Source organism: Clupea harengus, chromosome 1 (genome assembly GCF_900700415.2).
Source record: "Clupea harengus chromosome 1, Ch_v2.0.2, whole genome shotgun sequence".
Lineage (NCBI taxonomy): Eukaryota > Metazoa > Chordata > Actinopteri > Clupeiformes > Clupeidae > Clupea > Clupea harengus.
The window spans coordinates 18462223-18482277 of record NC_045152.1 but is presented as its reverse complement, the minus strand read 5'-3'; the positions used below and the strand labels follow the sequence as shown (position 1 = coordinate 18482277).

The 20055-nt window shown below is 44.6% G+C and overlaps 1 protein-coding gene across 2 annotated transcripts; it reads right to left on the bottom strand.

The window, feature by feature from the left end:
- Positions 1–5436: 5436 nt before the first annotated feature.
- On the bottom strand, positions 5437–19854 carry LOC105891633 (testis-expressed protein 2-like). Of its 2 annotated transcripts, none has more exons than XM_031569584.2 (12): positions 19405–19854; positions 15116–16568; positions 13565–13765; positions 12982–13279; positions 12497–12699; positions 11807–11956; positions 9709–9808; positions 8827–8959; positions 7252–7389; positions 6865–7074; positions 6588–6708; positions 5437–6181 (listed from the first exon to the last, which is right to left on the bottom strand). In XM_031569584.2, the coding sequence occupies exons 2-12, from the start codon at positions 16373–16375 to the stop codon at positions 6023–6025; spliced, it is 2973 nt and encodes a 990-aa protein (XP_031425444.1). In that variant the 5' UTR covers positions 16376–16568; positions 19405–19854; the 3' UTR covers positions 5437–6022. The 2 variants fall into 2 exon arrangements, with proteins under 2 accessions (XP_031425444.1, XP_031425440.1); XM_031569580.2 differs by having other exon boundaries at positions 15116–16571; positions 19405–19853.
- Between the last annotated feature and the right edge of the window lie 201 nt (positions 19855–20055).

Sequence of the window (20055 nt, the reverse complement as noted above, 5' to 3'; positions counted from 1 at the left end):
TTTGCCAGAGATAAATGAACAGGAAATTACGTACTAACCGCACTGGCACCATAAAGGACTGCTCAGCACAGTTATCGTCAAACTAAGAGACAGCTGCTGGGGGGGGGGGGGGGGGTACAAATACTTGAAAAGAGACAGAAATAAGTAAATAAATAAATGTTCCATAAATGTTAAATACATTTTACAGTGAGTGATAAGCGAGATCAAAGAGGTATGTCTTAAGTGCATGTTTAAAGGTTTCAACCGTTTCGGCCATTCTTAGGTATTCTGGCAGAGTGTTCCAAAGGTTGGGGGCATAGAAACTAAAAGCTGCGTCCCCATGTCTCTTTGTCCTGGCTTTTGGAACTGTTAGAAGTTCAGTGCCGGAGGACCTCAGGGATCTACTGGGTGTGTACCTTGAGAGCATGTCTGTTATATATTCAGGTGCATGACTATGGAGTGATTTATAGACTAGTAGGAGAACCTTGAAATCTATTCTAAAACTAACAGGTAGCCAGTGCAGTGATTTTAATACTGGTGTGATGTGCGCTCTCCGTCTTGTTTTAGTGAGGACTCGCGCTGCTGCATTCTGTATTGTTTGTAGTTGACTAATGGCTTTTTTTGGTAGACCAGACAAAAGCGAGTTACAGTAGTCTAGCCTGCTCGTGATAAACGCGTGCATCAGTCTTTCGGTGTCAGCCTGAGCGAGAAACGGTTGCACCTTAGCAATGTTTCTTAAGTGATAAAAAGATGTTTTAATTATATTTTTGATATGGGTTTCAAAATTGAGATCTGAGTCAAGTATGACGCCTAGGTTTCTGGCTTGGTGCTTGGTGTTAAGTGCTAGTGTTTTTAAGTGTGCAGTTAGTTTCTCTCTCTCGTTTTTTTCACCAATGACTAATACCTCTGTTTTATCTTGGTTTAGCTGGAGAAAGTTTTGTGACATCCATACATTTATATCAGAAATGCAATTTACCAAACAATCAATAGAGCTGTAGTTGTTGGGTGTTACAGAAATATAGAGCTGGGTGTCATCTGCATAGCTATGATAGTCGATGTTGTGCCTCCTAATTACACTACCAAGGGGTAGCATGTATAGACTGAAAAGTAAGGGCCCTAAAATGGATCCTTGAGGGACCCCACAGGTCATACAAATGTTTTTTGTGCTGTGGTCTCCGAGGGCGACAAAGTATTCCCGGCCAGTTAGATAGGTCCTAAACCAGTTTAGGACCGGACCAGTGAGGCCAACCCAATTTTCAAGTCTATCAATAAGGATATTGTGATCAACAGTATCAAAGGCTGCGCTCAGATCCAGAAGGGCCAAGACAGATAGTTTTTTGGAGTCAGCATTAATCCTGAGATCATTTACAACCTTGACTAATGCCGTTTCTGTGCTATGATTGGAGCGAAAACCAGATTGGAAGGTGTCAAATGCACAGTTAGCATCTAGGAAATTATTTAACTGTTTAAAGACAATTTTTTCCAGGATTTTGCTTAGAAAGGGAAGGTTAGAGATGGGTCTAAAATTGTTTAGAACTGAAGAGTCTAAATTGCTTTTCTTCAGGAGGGGTCTCACCAGGGCAGTTTTAAGTTCTGATGGGAAAATACCTGTAAGCAGGGAACAGTTTATAATGGCTAGAATGTCCTTAGACACAGAGTCAAAGATGGTCTTAAAAAATTTGGTGGGAAGGGGATCAAGAGGGCATGTAGACGGCTTCAGTTGTGACACTACTTTGCTCAGCATTTCTATATCAGCCAGTGCAAAAAAGCTCATACTGTTACAGCATGGTGGAAGGGGATCAGAAAACAAGACATTTGGAATTTCTTGAGCAATATTTTTCCTAATGTTCGTTATCTTATCTCTGAAGAATGCTGCAAATTCCTCACATTTGGAGGTGGAAAAGAGACTATCATCTACTTTAGGTGCAGGATTTATAAGGCTGTCTATTGTTGAAAAGAGGACCCTGGAATTGTTAGAATTTGTAGATATCAAATTAGAGAAATGATCCTTCCTAGCATTTCTTATTGCTTTATTAAAGACTGAAAGTTTATCCTTAAAGATATCAAGGTGGACCTGTAGCTTGGTCTTTCTCCATGTACGCTCAGACCTTCTGCAGGATCTCTTAAGTTTAATAATTTCCTCATTTCTCCATGGAGCTTTTTGTTTGGCTAAAACCTTTTTTTGTTTCAATGGTGCTACAGAGTCAAGTGCTGTCCTTAATTTTGTATTTAGAGTAGTTACTAGATCATTAACACATGATGGCCCCGTATCTGGGTTTTTTGCACTAGTTATGTTCATCATTACTTTGAAATTCTCAGCTGCTGCAGAGTTAAGATAGCGTTTCTTAATAAAACATTCAGCACTATTTCTAACTTTAGGTACCAGTGCTGTAAAGAAAATACAAAAGTGGTCAGAAAGAGCAAGGTCACAGATAGACGATATAACAGTTGTAAGACCCTTTGTAATAACTAGATCAAGGGTGTGGCCACGGTTGTGAGTGGGTTCAGTGATGTGTTGTGTAAAGTCCATGGAATTCAAGAGATTCATAAAATCCCGGGCCTTTGAGTCGTTCCCATTATCAACATGTATGTTAAAATCACCAGTGATAATAATCTTATCGTAGTTTGTGTGTATAATGGAGAGTAGTTCTGAAAAGTCTGTTAGAAAAGTGGGACATTGCTTGGGTGGCCTATACACAGTTACTGTCAGAACAGGAGGCTGGCACTTTAGAACTATGGCATGATATTCAAACGAGGCAAAATCATCGAAGGAGATGCTCCTGCAGCACAGGGCATCCGTGGTTATGGTGGCTGTCCCGCCCCCTTTTTTACCTGTTCTAATGGACTGAAAAAAGCTATAATTGGGAGGGGATGCTTCAATAAGAGCTGCAGACCCATTTTTGTTTAGCCAGGTTTCTGTTAAAAACATACAGTCTAATTTACGTTCACATATAAGATCGTTAATGAGAAATGTTTTCCCTGATAGTGACCTAATATTTAGTATTGCCATTGAAATATTTTCTGGATATAGTGGCTCACAGGAAGGAGGAATATGCCGGGGTATAGATAGAATATTTGCTGGGCTTCTATTGTTTCTATTGTATCTATGGCCTTTGTTTTTAACTGTGCGTTGGGTAGAGATTAAAACTGGAATAGGATTATAGGCGCATGCCATAATATTATATGAAGCAGCCTGTTCTGAGGTAGTGGTGTCATATATTGCTCTGTAGAAAACATTGACAGATTCAGATTCATTTTCATAAACAGTGTTATTAGAGTTACTACCTGGGGGGCATGAGTCTGTGATGTTTTCTACAGGATGTCAGTGCCTTAGGGTGGTCTTCATGTTGTCCGACAGCAGACTGGCTCCAATCCGGTTTGGGTGGAGGCCATCATGCTTCAGCAGGCTGGGCCTCTCCCAGAACAGGTCAAAGTTGTTAACACAGTCAATGTCTAATGAAGCGCAGGTCGCTCGCAGCCAGGTGTGGAGGTTGAAAAGTCTTGACCATCTCTCAGCGCCTCTCCGGTAGGTAGGGAGAGGCCCAGAGATGACGATCCGTCTTCCTGTGTCCATGAGGGTAGTGAGGAGGGCTGTGAAGTCTGCCTTCAGGACTTCTGTCTGTCTTGCTCTGATGTCGTTTGTGCCCACATGTACAATTATGGTGCTGACCTTGGTGTAGCCGGCGAGGATGCTTGGGAGTCTACGTTGAATGTCACGGACCCTCGCTCCGGGGAAGCAGTGGACCTTGCAGGGACCGCTTGGTGAAGGGGGGATGTAGACATCTCTGATCATGGAGCTGCCAACGACAAGGGTGGAGGTTGTCATGTCAAGCGGGAGAAGCCGTCTAGGGGATGCTGACTGTGTTGAGGGCCCAGGATGGGAAGCAGGGCGGCGTGGGCGATGCTGGATGTCAGTGTGATGCCGTTGTTTCTCTGGAGCCGGTCTGCGGGGGCGTTGCAGGGTGGGCTGAGGAGGGGTGTCATCAAGCCCAGGGGGCTCCTCCTCATTCATCAGTGTGGTGTAGCGGTTTCCCAGTTTCAGGGGCTGGCCTGGCTCAGTGTGTCGTCCCGACCGCCTTCCATCACGCTTGCTTCTGCCAGCTGTTCTCCATGGCTGGTGAGGAGTGGAGTTCACCGGCAGGGTGGGCTTGGTCCCCACCAGTGGCCAGGGAGCAGTGGTGTGGTCTGGGTTTGTGTTCATGCAGGGCAGAGTGGAATCGAGATGTCCAGTGTGTGTGTGTGTGTGAAGAGGACCCACAGATACAATGGAGTCAATGAACTGCTCATCCAGCTTGATCTGGTAGAGGTTCGCTAACCTGACTTCTAGTTCTACTACCTTCTGTCTGAGCAGGAGGCAGGAGTCGCATCCAGGTGCACCACTGAGGGAAGGCATCGTGGCGATGTCAGATGAGAGGCAAAAACTTGAGTTTATGTGTTTTGTTTGCTACGATGTCGCGGTGACTCGCGGTGAGGTAGTCAAACGTTAAGCTTTAGCTGGTGTTTGCTTGCTAGGCTTGCTAGCTGTTCAGAGTCAGAATGAGAACAGGTAGTGTTAATTTAATGTAGGTAACTAGTTTTTATAACATCTCCCAATTAATTCTGATGGCATATTGTCAAACTTAGTAAGCAACCAGTAACTTCACAATAGGAGAAGTTGAGCTTCAGAAAAGCTACCCTAGGGAGAAATCTAGTTGGCTAAAAGCTACGTAGAAAAAGTAGTTCAAACTACTTTATGAAAAATGATCAAATTGACAATGTACAAGTGATATGAAATATGAATATGAAACAAAATATAAAACAAAAAGTCACATGCCAGGAAAAAAATGCCACTAAATAGAGTTTATTACAAAACGTGCCTACTTGTTCACAGCTCATACATGAACCAAAAGAATGTCTGCTTTGGATTGGAATATAATGTCAATCGTTCAGACACCTGCCTTCCAGAGGCTAGAGTCCAGGCGGGGCTATTGCACCAAACAGGATAACTCAGTTAGCCAAGTAAAAACATTGGTGGAGCTAGTCAGTATCACGCATTTGTAAGTATGGCCATGAGATTTGTCACTTTGAGTATTGAGCAATGCCTGCCCTTTTGCACATGCACTGCACAAATGTCAAGGGTGTGGTGGTGGCTGCCTGATGAATGGATTGCCTTGGCATGCCTTCACAGGATGAAAAAAAGAGGGCAAGGCTGGTCGAAGGGGGTTCAATTACAAAATTTAGAAATGTAATTAAACTACTAGTCCCCAATACTGCATATATAGTCTGATCCTGTTCCAAACCTCTGCAGAAATGGACAATGCTGTCAAATACTGTGCTGTTCTTTGTATTTGCCATGCTAGTTAGTGATATCTTGCTAGTTTAAGACAAAAAAACTCCTTACTCCTGCTGTTTGGCCTCAATTCACTTAAGAATTCTTTGTTGCTCTGAGCACAAGGTATGCCAAAATAACTGAAACACTTGAAAAGGAAAATAATTTATTGAGCATAATCAATAACAAGATACATCCCAGAAAGTGCATTACATGTTATTAACATTTCGTCTGGGACATTACATGCAAAGAATACTGCAAGCTGCTCTTGCATCTCAATGAAACCAAGAGGGCAAACAGAAAATAAAGGTGCTTTTCACTGCCCTCTACTGGACACAGGACACAACCTTTCCTGACTGATTTAAATGAACCAAAGAGAGATTCTGTCCTTGAGGAGGCCATGCCAGGCAGTCTTAATAAACCAACCATTTAAGCTTCATTTGACTGGTAGTGACTTCTATTCTAAGTGTGTTTCATATGCAGAACACGGCTCTGTTGAGTCAACCATCCACTGCTGGATGTGATGTGACAACAGGACACTGGCGGTTGTCAGTCATGCTGGTCAAGTCAAAGCCCTTTGGCCCGCAGGTCTCAGCACAGCCCTGCATACATGGTGCCTCAGCTCGTCAAGTCAAAGCCCTTTGGCCCGCAGGTCTCAGCACAGCCCTGCAAAACATGGTGCCTCAGCCGAAGGCGTTGGCTGCTTCTTTTTAAATCTGTACTCGTATGTCCGTCTCACTCAGAGCCGAAGCTGTCCTCCCTGCTTCCGTGCAGGTCCACCGATGACCTCTGGGAGTACTGGGATGGGGAATCGTGGGATGCTGGAGGGTTGTCCACTGCGGGAGTCATGAGTGGCAAGTAGAGGTCATCCATGTTTGGCATGACGAAGACTTTCTGGATTGCGTGACAGAAGCGAGAAAGGGAGGTGAGTGAGAGTGAGAGGGAGCAATCGTACACACACACACACACACACACACACACACACACACACACACACACACACACACACACACACACACAAGCACGTCTGTGCTGCCACACCAAGCTGTGCAGAGAATAATTTACCCGAAACTTTTTTACAAACTAAAAAGGTAGAAATATGTTTCTGAATTGATCCAGCGTATGTAGCACATCTAATTACAGATCTGGAGATACTTGTTGCTTCTAGACGACTGTCTGTGCCTTGCACGTAAGCAGTCTCTTATCGGACAAACTGATGGTGGGGATGTGGCGCTGAGGATTGGGATGATGAGGATTTGATGTATGTTTAGGTATGTGTGGTTAGAGGGGAGGGACTGACCTGAAATTCACACTGTAGCTTCCTCTCAATCCAGTCAGTGACATGTGTGAAGGTGACCTCTCTCTCCCCCAGCATCGGACGCACACGCAGGTCTAATCGGGGAGGCACACGGAAACTATACCTGCACACACACACACACACACACACACACACACACACACACACACACACACACACACTATTTGAAGAGTAGTTTTTTATATACCTTAAGTTACTAAATATTTATTAATGATTTATTATTATCAAGTCACAAGTCACACCAATACTGAGACAGTACCATATTCGATCAGTAGGGGGAGGAGGAATGTTGACAGCCAGGGTTCCTGACAGTTCCTGGACCTCCACCGTGAGGACCAGCGGCATGTTGGAGACCTCCGTGATCTTCTTCTTGATATACTCATTTTCAGTGGCCTTCTGGAAGTATTTGGATTTGGCAATCATATCCACGAAGCGCAGGAACTTTCTGCCCGTGCTTCCCCCAGCATGGCTGTATGGAGCAGACAGCAGTGGCACGGACTCAGGAAAAATCTTCTCAACAAATAAATCTGTTCAACCTCTCATATTAGATTTCAATTGTCACTAGTTGTTAGACAAAACAAGCACTTCGCTGCAATCTACCCCTCTGGCATTCTTGAGATCAACAGGAAGTCAAGTAGATAATTACCCGTCAGCACCTGGGGGGGTGCCCTTATCTCCCAGAGGGCCCTGGGGATCAGCTGGCATGACTTCCTCCTCGTCAGAGGATCCAGCACTGGAGGACTCCTCATCGCTGTCGGCTAACACAGACAGCCTGGGCTTAGAGCTGGCACAGGGAGATAGGACAACATTAGTGGGGCAGTGCACACACACACACACACACACACAGTCTCACACGCAAGTGCGAACACACACACACACACCCACACACAGGCAGACGCTCACACATACACACACATGCACACACACATACACACTCTCACACGCAAGTGCGCACACACACACATACAATCTCATACGCAAGTGAGCGCACACACACACACACACAAACACACACACACAGGCACACACTCACACATACACACATTCCTTATGAGGGATGAGACCACTCCCATTGTACAGGCAATGATAACAGTAGATAATGAGCACATTTGGGACCCACATACTAAGATTGCCTGTTAGAACTGTAGAGTGTACTTTTTGCTGTTCGGCTTGAATCCCTGTCGCTGAACAGAACCTTTCGGGCAAATATTTGCACTAGCTCCATAGCACATTCCCCCCTTTGGCTGCCTATCTCAGAACAGAGGCCTCACAGATCCACAGCAGGCCCAGTTGGGGACAGGGTGATGAGAGCTATTCTGAAGAGCGGTGTGTCCCTGCTGCTGTACACCCTGAGGACCAAGGAGACGACTGAACAGGGGGAAGTAGTGGGGAGCTGAAGGACTTTTCCTGTCATTGATCTCTGTCCTTGTGCTGCTGCTGCTGTCTACTCTCCAGAACTCACTGCAGGGGAGGGGACTGGGAGGGCCTACATGTCCCTACACACTTATATACGTACATGTACACATCAACACACACACACACACACACACACACACACACACACACACACACTCAATTCATTAATTAATTAATGAATTAATTAAAACAAGAAAGGGCGCACACACACACACGCACATGGGCATATTGCCATGCAGGAACACACACTGTGCACTTAGATAATCACTGCAGGAGATGAACTGCTGAAAGCAAATCTTTGTGCCCCGCTTCATGAACAAGTAAGCTGAAGGTTATTTGATAGAGAAGAAGGTACAGAGAGATGCCTTTACTTGCCCCTAACTTACTCTAGGTCATGTCGGGGGACTAATGGGGAGCTAATTGGACACTTGAGTACAGGGTGCAGATAGAGTTCTTCTTGTCAACTATGAAACTCTTTCAGGGACAGGGACATATATTATTCCTATGCATTCTATGCATGCTAGTGATTTGGCTAACACATTTTCTTTTTTGCAATCGTTTCCATTTTTAAAAGCCATAAAATGTAACATGCTATAAAAATGTGCACATGCTATTGTGCCTGTGAACGATTATATGCAATTCGCAGGAATTCTCAGCAACACTGGTCACTTATGTTTAGAAATGAATCATTGCTGTAACTCTTTTAATAACAAAAACTGACAGCAACATTTACTCCTGAACAAAGATTTCATTTTACTGTGTGCGTAATCCTGTCACTGCACACAAGCCCGCACACACCATATACCTCAAATGACGCGTCTCTGGGATGCAGTCTGCCTCACACACACTCTCTCTGCCAAGCTTGCACAGGTCCATCTTGGTTTCCAAGGTCATTTGCAGAGAGCCAGTGTAGACTACCTCCAACTCAAGCCACAGGCCTAAGAGAGAGAGACTGAGCATCAGTATATTTTGTATGTATTATGTATCTTTTTTGCAGTACATTTCCTGCAGATTACACAAACTAAACCAAACTAATGATTGAAATGCACACACATTCTATAGTAATTAATCTACCTTGCAGATGCAGAATCATAATGCCTGAGTATATTTGTATTGCTTTGATCTGCAGATACCGTCAATGACCCATGTCCTACATTAGACTGGATGAGGTTGGGTTTGTTATATACTTAAAATTGCCAGTAATATATATGAAACTGTCAGCTAAAAGTCACTGCGACATCATTTTGTTTGTTTAAGATTTAGCTGAGAAAAAACATTTTGGAATTAATTCATGCAAAAAAAAAAAAACAAACACAACAAGTAAAGTATGGGACATCATTATGAGATTAAATGAGGGAGTGTAAGTAGATTAGCGAGCCCTATTGTCAGGCAACAATAGGCCTGCATTAAAGAGCTGGCTAATCCATAAATGGGATTAGAGAAGAGCTGTTGACGTGACATGAATGGCGGTGGGCTTGGAGGGCGGGTGGAGACGTGACGGTGATGGTGGCTATACAGGCCCTGGTGTCCACCTCCTAAAATACCGCTACTGGTCCTCAAAAGAAGAAGGCTATTTAGGCTTAAGAAGGCTATTTACATATAAACATTAAATATTGCCTTTGTCTTCATATTCAATTTGCTGAAGAAAATCTATAAGAAATTAAAAAATGCACATATATCCACTCACCCCTGCGATCCACTGATGGCTTGGAGGTGCTCAATACCTGAGGCATGCAGGTCCCCATGTCCAGCTCAGCCAGTGTGAGCTCGTTCATGAAGTACGGCAACTGGAAAGGGACAAAAATGTTGCTGACTTAGGTAAAATAAAAATAAAAACATATGTGGTGTTACTATGGGAGCAGCTTGTGAATAAAGATGTCCAGATAACAAGAGGAAACCTGAAAGCGGCAGAGATAAAGGCGACATCTTGAGCATATGAGAACCCGATGAAATTGATGAGGAGGTCTCCTCTCTTTGTCTCTCTGTTTCTCTCTGATGTCCCAGGTTTAACACATTCTCTGTCCCCTCACTCATCTGGATCAAAGTTATACGCCTATGCACCAGTATCTAGTGGATGGTGTCACCTCACATTGCACACCCGCAATTTAGCAGAAGTCCTCCTATCAGGCAGACCTAAACGTCAGGGTACCTGGAGTAGATAGTGGCACAGGAGCTGAAGACTCTATTATCACAGGAGGCAGCTGACTCAAGCAGGACCAAGCTAAAATAACCAGAGCAAAAGGCATAGATGCAATAGACCAGCATATATAATGTTCAGCAATAGACCAGCATATATAATGTTCAGCAATAGACCAGCATATGTAATGTTCAGCAATAGACCAGCATTTATCTAATGTTCAGCAATAGACCAGCATATATAATGTTCAGCAATAGACCAGCATATATAATGTTCAGCAAGGCCAAACAAAAAAGTGGCGCTCAAAAGAGGGAGGAAACAAGGGAACAGGATGAGTGTGCTGCTAAGCTCAAGTTGATAAAGTCTTATTTAAGGAGCAGCACGGGACAAGAAAGACTCAGAGGATTGGCTATACCCTCAGTAGAATCTCAGAGAATTTGGACTTGGACTGTTCTTAATGACTTTGCTGAGCTCAAGGCCAGTAGGATGAACTTATAATGGTTAAGTACAGGTTTCTCTTTGTCATGGAGTCGGATCAGGGATTTAAATCTACAGCAATGTAATTCTTACCTCCCATGTTTTTTTGTTTTTTGAAGATTTATTTTTGAGCTTTTTGCCTTTAATTGGATAGGACAGCGAAGAGAGACAGGAAGTGAGCTGGAGAGAGATTGGGAGTGGGATAGGGAAATGACCGCGAGTCTGACTCGACCCGGGTCCCCCTGGGAGCTTAGGCTCATCCATGGTACGGGGCTGCTGCTTACGCCACAGCTCCCCCCTTACCTCCTATATGTTACCTAGCTACCTTTGTGTTTTTTTTGTTAGTGTAGGCTGGAGAAATGAGGCTGTGATGGTTTCAGTCAAGGGCAGGCTGATAGATTGTTAGGTTAGCGTTGATAAATGAGGCTGTGATGGTTTGAGTCCAGGGCAGGCTGATAGATTGTTAGATTAGCGTTGATAAATTTGGCGCTTTGGCCAGTCTGTCATCAGCACCACCAACAGCAGCCGCTGGTTTGCAGAATGGGAGTTGCATGGTGAGCCTTTGTATGGTGACATACCAATAGACATACCATACTATTGTCTCCTTTGCAATTGTCTGGAGTGGTTGTGTGTGTGTCCATGTGTGTGTGTGTCTTTGTGTTTGTGTTTGGGACGAGGGTTTGGGTATAAGAAAAAATATTTGTACCGGGGCCAATCCTAATTATGTTATCCACTGACCTCAAGGCTACAGTGGAGCACTTAATCATAAAAAAAATGTATATTGTCCTGTAACAATGTCACCTTCAGCTCGGACTGCTGATGACGGCCTCAGAGCCTGATGGAATGGGAGCCTCTATAGGGCTTTAGAGCTGCGATGACCTTCAGTTCTGGCTGCTCTACAAAAGCCTTGCTCTGATGGCATGCCTGGGCCTGTGCCCATCTTCATAGTCTAACCTGGTTAATTAAAGGATTTGGCCATATGGTACCATTATCAGGAGAGTTTCATTAACTCACTGTTATAACATCAGCTGTGCCCAATGCAGACCACTTCTGCACATAAATGATCACTGTCATCACTAATCACTAAATATGGAGCCAGGGGCAGAGATAGCAGCAGAGATAGATAGACAGATCAAGTGTGGTTGTTGTGGTGGCCCCTAGTATCTCTCACCCTGATCTTGGTGAGCTTCTTTTGGATCTTGTGGGAGACCAGGTCGGCCCAGTAGCGCTCCCTTAGGAAGTCCCAGAATATCCTCCCCAGGATGGCATTGACCCAGGCTGGCTCCTCTTCGCCAGAACCCAGAGCAGGATCACTGGAGAACTGCTCAGAAAACAGCAGACCCCCGCCCACAGACACACATATCAAGACACGCCTTTGTCAAGCAGTTATGTCAATGTAATCTGATTTGTAATTGTTTGTATTTTAATTAAGTCTTTTGTGGTGTTTGAATGCATATTGTAGCTTTTCTTCAATACCACACATACAGAAGCCAGCAACTGAGTCTACCAGCTAAACTTCCAAGGAGCCTGGCCCACAACCTGATGGCTCACATGCTAAATTTAGCACAGCAGCCCACCTCTCGAAAGCTGGCTCTGCTGAGGAAAACTTTCCCAAGCAAATGATGATTCAGTAGACTACATTTACCTACATATTCAAGCCAAGCCTACATATTAGGTGCAGGCATTTTTGTATCATACCATTATACCAGCATAACCATTATACCATTAAACCAGTATAACCCTGCAATGCTAGTACCCTGCCCTGATGAAATTAGTCACAGGATTTTCAAATACACTGACCGGTAGAGTATTAATCCACAAAACTACAGTGTTGTGTTAAAGGTTTAGATAATACCCTCACCCTGTTCTTGATCAGAGGGCTTCCTGAGCCACTGTGGCTGGGGCTGGGTGTGGGGCTGCCACTCCGGCACACGAAGTGGGCCATGTAGGAGTCATAGTCCAGCAGAACCTTCTCTCTCATGGCACCTATGGCCTCCTTCTGGCCCAGCATGGAGGCCAGCTCCTCGGTGCTGCCCTCGCTCGATCCACCAGCACTGCATACCTCTAAGAGAGACAAAGAAAAGAGAAGTCACAGGACTGGGGAAAACAGTAAAGTGTAAATATATGAGTGTCAGAACAACAAAGATTGTCGAGCCATACGCATATTGGTTATTATTTCAATTTCAATTTTATTTATTTATTTTTATTTTTTTATTTATTTTATCATATGCAACTTGAATATTATCCAGCCATATGCATATTGGTTATTATATCATATGCAACTTGAATATTATCCAGCCATATGCATATTGCTTGAGAGTCTATAGACAGAATACCAGTGCTTACCAGTCTGTGACTCATCCTGACAGAGCTTGGCCTGGACGTCTCCTTTGGACACCGACAGGAAGTGCTGAAACCATTCTTCCTTATCTCTTCCTGTCCGACCAAAGAGGTAGAGTGTGGTGGGGAGATCACACTCAGAGTCAGAGAGAAGAGGATACTTATCTCCTTTCTCCTCTTCCTCCATGGCGTCTCTGTCCATCCCCTCCTCCCTGCCCTCCTCTCCCCCAGCCAAGACAATGCAGATGGGATATTTCTTGTTCCATATTCGCTTGCGTGCCAAGGCGGAGGGCAACAGAAAGACCTGGTGAACCAATACGGTAAATGGCAACCTTAACATTTTCATAGAACCGAGGTCAACGGAAGCAAAGCAAAATGAGAAGATAACTCAGCAGGTTCAGCAGGTTAAGCTCAAATCAGCTTAATGAACTACATATTTAATTGAAACAAACCAATGCTAAAGTCAGCTAAATGAACTACCTATTTAATTGAAACAAACCAATGCTAAAGTTGACCAAATTAGCTGAATGCAGAATTAGCTGAAGCCCAATCCATGTCACCAGAAACAATAGCGAAAGCGTGGCCTCACCTTGCTGTTGGCCAGCTGGAATCTGCGTGTGTGAGTGAACACTGCCTCATGGTCGGGCTCGTTGAAGCTTGCCCAACGGGGGATGTTGGTGCGAGGGTAGGACAAACTCAGACAAGAGCCCTCCAGTGTGGCGTATACAGAGTGGGTGAGCGATGGGTGATATGTCTCTGGGTCGTAGGCATCCATTGCATTCATCCAACCCTGCACCCCAACAACAGAGAGAGTACTTTAGAGTTCACATCAGAACATCGCAACAGCAAGGCATTTCCTGTCAAGATTGGAACTAGATACAGTGAGCTATTGGTGTCAAGATTGGAACTAGCAGACCATTCACGAGAGAGAAGGAGAACATCCTCCTTTCACCAGCTTCAGGAGAGACACAGCTAGGCATGACAATGACACATGCTAAGTTACCATGACAATGACACATGCTAAGTTACCATGACAATGACACATGCTAAGTTACCATTCCCTGTCCAGATTTCCCATGTCCCATTAGCTTTTATTAAAGAGAAAAGAGCACATCTGTCCTCTACCACCACATAAGCATGCATTTATTTGGCCTCTGATGTTTGTGTAGTCCACACCAGCACCTCTAGTATGCAGATGTGCAGAGTACTCAGGGTGCAGAGACATTGTTGTGTCTGCCAGTAGGTCTGTGCTGGAGCCTGAAATCCCACGCTGTTCCATTAGTTCCTCTGAGCTCATTGGTAACTAATTGACTTAAACGCAATGAAAATCCCTAACTGAACTTGGTGAGGGAAGGTCAACCATTCTGTTTTATTGTCCTGATCTAGTTTCAGAGGGCACGGTGGACAACAAGTCTGTTTGCTTGCTTAATGTTTTACAATGTCCAGTAGGCCTTTGCTGGTTTGGCATATCTGTGAGCGATTCTTGGCAGCGCTAATTACACTAAAAAGCCACCATCTGGCCCAGGAGGAGAGAGATGGAGGGAGTGTGGGAGAATGCTGACTGGAAAATGCACATGCAGCAGGTTTGATCTGGGACCCAAGATCTTACACCAGGAAAGAGAATAGAGTTCCTCAAGGTTTACACCAGGAAAGAGAATAGAGCTTCTCAAGGTTTACACCAGGAAAGAGAATAGAGCTTCTCAAGGTTTACACCAGGAAAGAGAATAGCTGGTAAACAGCACTGGTTACTGGGACACTGCTGCTCTGACTGATCAAACTAAAAAAAAATCCACTGGTAAAAAGAGTAAAAGAGAAAATGGTTGAAGAAAAATGAGACCTAGAGAGGGAAAGCTCAAGATAAATCACACACTAGAAGCAATGGACATTTAGCTAGAGCTGACTCAGCACTAATCAGTGTCTGGCCCAATATAGACAGAATTAAGTAGATGCACAGATTCATTACAAAACAGCTTTAAGAAAAATATAGAACTGCAGAGGCTACAGCGTGTTGAGGTTTCATACTCTTGTTTCTAGGCATTTCTGAGCATGACAAGTCCATCAATCAGAATCATGTGTGCTGATCTCCTCTGTAAGCAAACAAAAGGTACAGTGCATTTGTGCATAACTGACATACACTAACCTGTAAATGCCCATGATCGGTGTGGGTCTTGCTGAAGGACTCTGTGGGCATGCTGTCATCGGGTGAAGGTGGGGCTCGCCGAGGCACCAGCGGCCGTCTGACTGGCCGTTTTGGAGCCAGGAACATCACTGCCCCTAGGCCCATCATGAACCCACAGGCTATCCCAAGGGACAGCCCGGTTAAGTAGGAGGGCAGCGGTACCACAAAGAAGGTGTATGCCAGGAGTCCAACACAGAAGAGCCAACGGAAGGGCTTTGTGGAGAGGTGCCGTGGGGCGACCAGGGATGGCTGGGGCCGAGGCTGAGTCAGGGACTCGGGCCGGGGTTGGGGTTGGGGCTGCTTAATGCTGCTACCTGCTTTGGACCTCCTCTGGACTTCCACCACCTGTATGACATCTCCAAAGGTGCAGATTTCATAGCGGCTGTCTTTGCCACCCAGCTGTGTGCTGCTGCTGTTGCTGCAGAGCTCTGGGGACTGGCTGGGGTCCACCAGGGCGGTCCTGGGTTTTCTACATGGAGTATCCCACACTGCTATTGGGCTCCCACTCCCTGCCTCCTTCTGTCTTCCACCTGCGTCATCGGCCCTCATTGGAATGTTTGCCCCCCCAGCACTGCTCTGGGAGCTGGGCGAGTCACCAGTCTTCTGCTTGGGGCTGCCCTCATCTCCCATCATCTTACTGAACATGCTCAGTGGCTCTTGCATGGCCTCTGAGAACTTGCGACGAGTGTCTTCCAGCTCGGCTCTGATGGAGTTGCTCATGCCACCGGCCTCTGTGGGCGAGAGGAGTGGAACAGGGGAGTGGGGGCCCTCCGTCTGCCACAAGGGGTCCCCTGCAGTGGCTGTGTCTGACTGCAGACCTCTGGGGGGCTGTTGGCTGAGGATAAGCTGCCTCCAGGGCTGGGTGTGGTGGAGCTTGGAGTCCGACTTGGACAGAGCAGGGGGCTCAGAGTCACGGTGGGACATCTCAGCGGAGAGGGATTTGACCTGGCTGAGCAGAGGCTTGGTGCGAATGGCCCCCTGAGCCTCTCTAGACATCCCTATGTCTGAGGAAGAGGACTTCACCAGGTTGGGCCGGAGACCTGGCGTAGTGACCGACAGATCAGCCAGGGAGCCGGGGCTGGAGGGGGAAAGAGGCACACGGAAGGCATGGGGACGCTGGCCAGTGCCTGAGGCTGTGCCACACGGTCTCTCCTTGGTGAAGGATACAGAGGGGCCTTCTTCATCACAATCAAGGGACAAAATGAGTTTACTGTCTTCCATGCTGCTGGACTCTTTACTGCCAGCCTCTAGATCTTACGGTGCCTCCAGCCTCAGGGTAGGATGCAAGAGAGTGAGCGTGACGCATGACACATGACAGTCATGGGCTGTTTCTTCTTCTCTGTCACATGGAGTCCGCTTCATTCTCCAGCATATTGGAGACATCAGTCAACCACAGGCAACGAAACAAGTACACCTGCTGAACAGCCAAGAGACATTAGTATTTAGTATGGGTGAATGGATCTGAACATATCACAACTCTCAAAGCTCACAGGTCTCTTTGTTCCAGACTTGACTGATATGGCACTGACATTCACTGACATGACACTGACATGACTGACGTGGACACGTATCCCGCCCCCACACCTCAAGCCTGTGTTATGTTAACACACACTACTACATTGCACACTGCACATTGCACATCCACTTTTGCACTCCTGCCCTGCTTTTTGTATTGTAGTACTTATTGTGTTTGTGTAGTACTTATTGTGTTTGTATGTTTTATGTTCACTGTATGCACCTATACACCAGAACAAATTCCAGGTAGGTGTAAACCTACGTGGCAATAAATACTATTCTGATTCTGATTCTGATTCTGATTCTGATCCCCATAAAAAGCACCTCAGGCAGGTGGTCACGTAATTTCCTTAGGTATGCACTCTCCTCTTGGTCTGGGAGCAGACAGTGGTTTTACTTCTGTGGTTTTATTTAAAGGTTAAAAGGTTTAATAGGTTTGGGGTTGAACTTAACAGTAATAGACTGACTAGCTTATCTGACTAGCTAAATGTTAGTTAACACTTACATTTTTTAAATGTACAAAACATTATCATAGCAGTTAAAGACACATTACTGAGATGCTACTGTTTTTGTTACTGTTGTTATTTTGTTACAGTTACTATTTTCTTCCCATCAAATAATATTTCACAATGCCTTTACAACCATTAAACAAAGCAAATAAATGCTATTCATACTATAGACTTATGACTCTGTAGCAAAATCAGCAACAGCAGTAACAACAACAATAACAATAATACCGCTGTGCTTTTACCATCAGGACTGGATAACATTATTGTGAAGTACTGTACATTTCATAAACACCATAACATTCCACAGTAACACTACACAATAACAAGTGTCTGTTCACATTGACACGACTGTCTACACATTCTCCCACATGTTGCTCCATTGATGTATTACTGTTTCATCACAGTGGTACTGCAATCGGTCATTTCAATAATTATGAATGGAAACATAGGCCTTCCATGGAATGTTTACTTTATTTATTTAGACGTTAGTTTGGATGACCTTTGCCTGTCTGTATATTTGATGGGAGAAATAAGAAGCCCAAGGGATTCCACTACAATTTTTACATTTTTTAAAAACATTTTCATGTGAATCTGTTGGATTGTGATGTGATTTTATCTGACAGAAAACCTTAACCCTGAAGAAACTTGAATGCAAACCCTGATCTTTCAGTATTTTGTTTCTATCTCAAGCACAACCAAAGTTGACATGACTAACACAAAAGACAAGCCTCAGTGTAATGTTATAGGCAGGCAGATCAGATCCATCCACAATATTGAGAGGTTTGTTAGTCTGTATAGGAATGCAATAATTCTATACAAAATATAATCTTTGACAAAAGATTATGGATGTAGCTATCAACCTTCCATTGCTGATCATCGCAGTAATAAATGCACCTCTCTCTCTCTCTCTCTCTCTCTCTCTCTCGCTCTCGTGCAGCATCCCATGCATACTCATGCTGGGGTAAACAGCTGCAGACTGCAAAGTAGTCTGCCTTACATACACACAGCCAGCTCACTGCCCCAATCAGCATCACAGCCAACGCAACCAACACACTGTGTATGCTCTCCCATTACGCAAAGCAAGTCAGTTCAAGTAATCAGTCCAGGAAACACAGCATCAACACTGGACATTTAACTATATGCCTACATTGTTTCAAAAAGAAGAGTGGTAACAGAACAGGTCTGTTTAAAAAAAAAAAAAAACTGGCTAGACTAGCTCACTCAATTACAAATTGTTTCATTCAAACCAGCTTTTTGAAGTATTTTTTTATAACATTGTTACTTCAGACTGCATTGGTTCTGATTGGCTGATGCTCCAAATGCAACCTGTCTCTAGGGGAGAGGTCAAGTAAATGGGCTGCAGGTTTACGTCAGGTGAAGTTAGCCTGAGTAGGACTGACTTTAATAGGCTTATTGTGCACAGGGACAGAGTATCTAAGCAGGGCCTATTGTGAGGTACCAGGTCTGGGCAGACAAATTTGTGCCTTGAGCTGTCCACTGTCACTGGGTCAGAAAGCAGCCCTTATCACCGGCCAAGGATTGGAACTGGCAGTGGTCAATCTGGGGCAAGCTATACACATGCAGATATTAAGGAACAGAAAGTTAACTGACATGTATGTTTGGGCTGTCTTACTGTTTAGTTGCTGTTTTGAGGTGACTATCAGGTTCCCTAACCCAATAAATCTGATGCTAGTTTTTGTCTAACTGAAGCCTTTATCTGACTGGCCAATAGCCATGTTGCTTTCAGCTTTCAAGGGTTGCAGATTAGAATCAGTTTTGTTCAGTTTGACTACATTTGCAGGGCAGTGCACCCTGGTCACTTCATCATGTGTTGTTATTTATATCTCTTCACCTGGCTAGTCAGTGTGATCCAGGCACTCTGCCCCTTGAATGCCATAGCCATAGGCTACTCTGCAATAACATGGACACACATCACAGCTCGCTTGCTTCATATCATAACTCGTTACTTGCGTTTATCAAACAAAGTGTCTGTGATTACTCTGATCTATTTCCCTTGCTATATCCAGGTTTCTACAGGTAACACTAGCTTATTATAAATGGTCAGAAAATATAGTCGAATTGTCAGATGTTATGTGAGATAAATTAGGCTACATTCCAATGTACATACGCTATATACTTAGACATGCTACAGTGTCGAAATACCGCTGTTGCAGACGGGAAAGCCTACAAGATATAATGGTCCGTTACGATCGTGCTTATACTCACCGGAACTTTGCCATCGCTGCTCTGTCGCCTATTGCTTCTTTTAAGATTTACAAGACCATGTTGGGACAGATGCTCAAAAAAAGGCTACTGCAAAACTCTATTCCGGCTGCTTAGCCTATATCTTTAAAACGCACGTCGGCATATCCGAGGGAGTATGCAGCAGTCCAGGGCAGTGCTTTCGAGTCCCGCACTAAAATGTAGACCCTCTGCAGTAAACCGCTGGCGAGCTTTAACTTTTAAACGCGTCTACGCACAAAATGAAGGTCAATACGAAACCAACAGACGTGGCATTATGCATTACGTGGATAGAACCAAAAAGTAACCATTCCAGATAAGTGCTGTGGCTCTTGAATCATGTAAACAGCGCAACACAGTGCTGCCTCTCTTCGGTTCTCCTAGGGACCGAGCCAATCTAATTGCGAGGGCTGCTGAATCGCACACTAATCCGGATTAAATCATCGTCTTCAGAATTACCCTCCTTCTCTTCTGGATAGTTCCTAACCAGGCTTTGTTGTGACTGATGAAGTAATGTAATTCATTGTTTTAATTAGGTGGTATGCCCTCATCTAACTTTACATACCGCAATTACAAATAATTTGGTTTGTTATGTTATTCAGTGTCTGAAATCTCTGTCAGGTTGGATCTGAGGCT

Excerpts from the sequence above, each read along its gene's own strand:
- LOC105891633 (XM_031569584.2), bottom strand. The coding sequence starts at position 16,375 with ATGGAAGACAGTAAACTCATTTTGTCCCTTGATTGTGATGAAGAAGGC. Across the intron at positions 13,766-15,115 it reads CCGATCATGGGCATTTACAG|GGTTGGATGAATGCAATGGA; the intron begins GTTAGTGTATGT and ends GTTGGGGTGCAG. Across the intron at positions 7,390-8,826 it reads CCAGAGACGCGTCATTTGAG|CTCTAAGCCCAGGCTGTCTG; the intron begins GTATATGGTGTG and ends TCCCTGTGCCAG.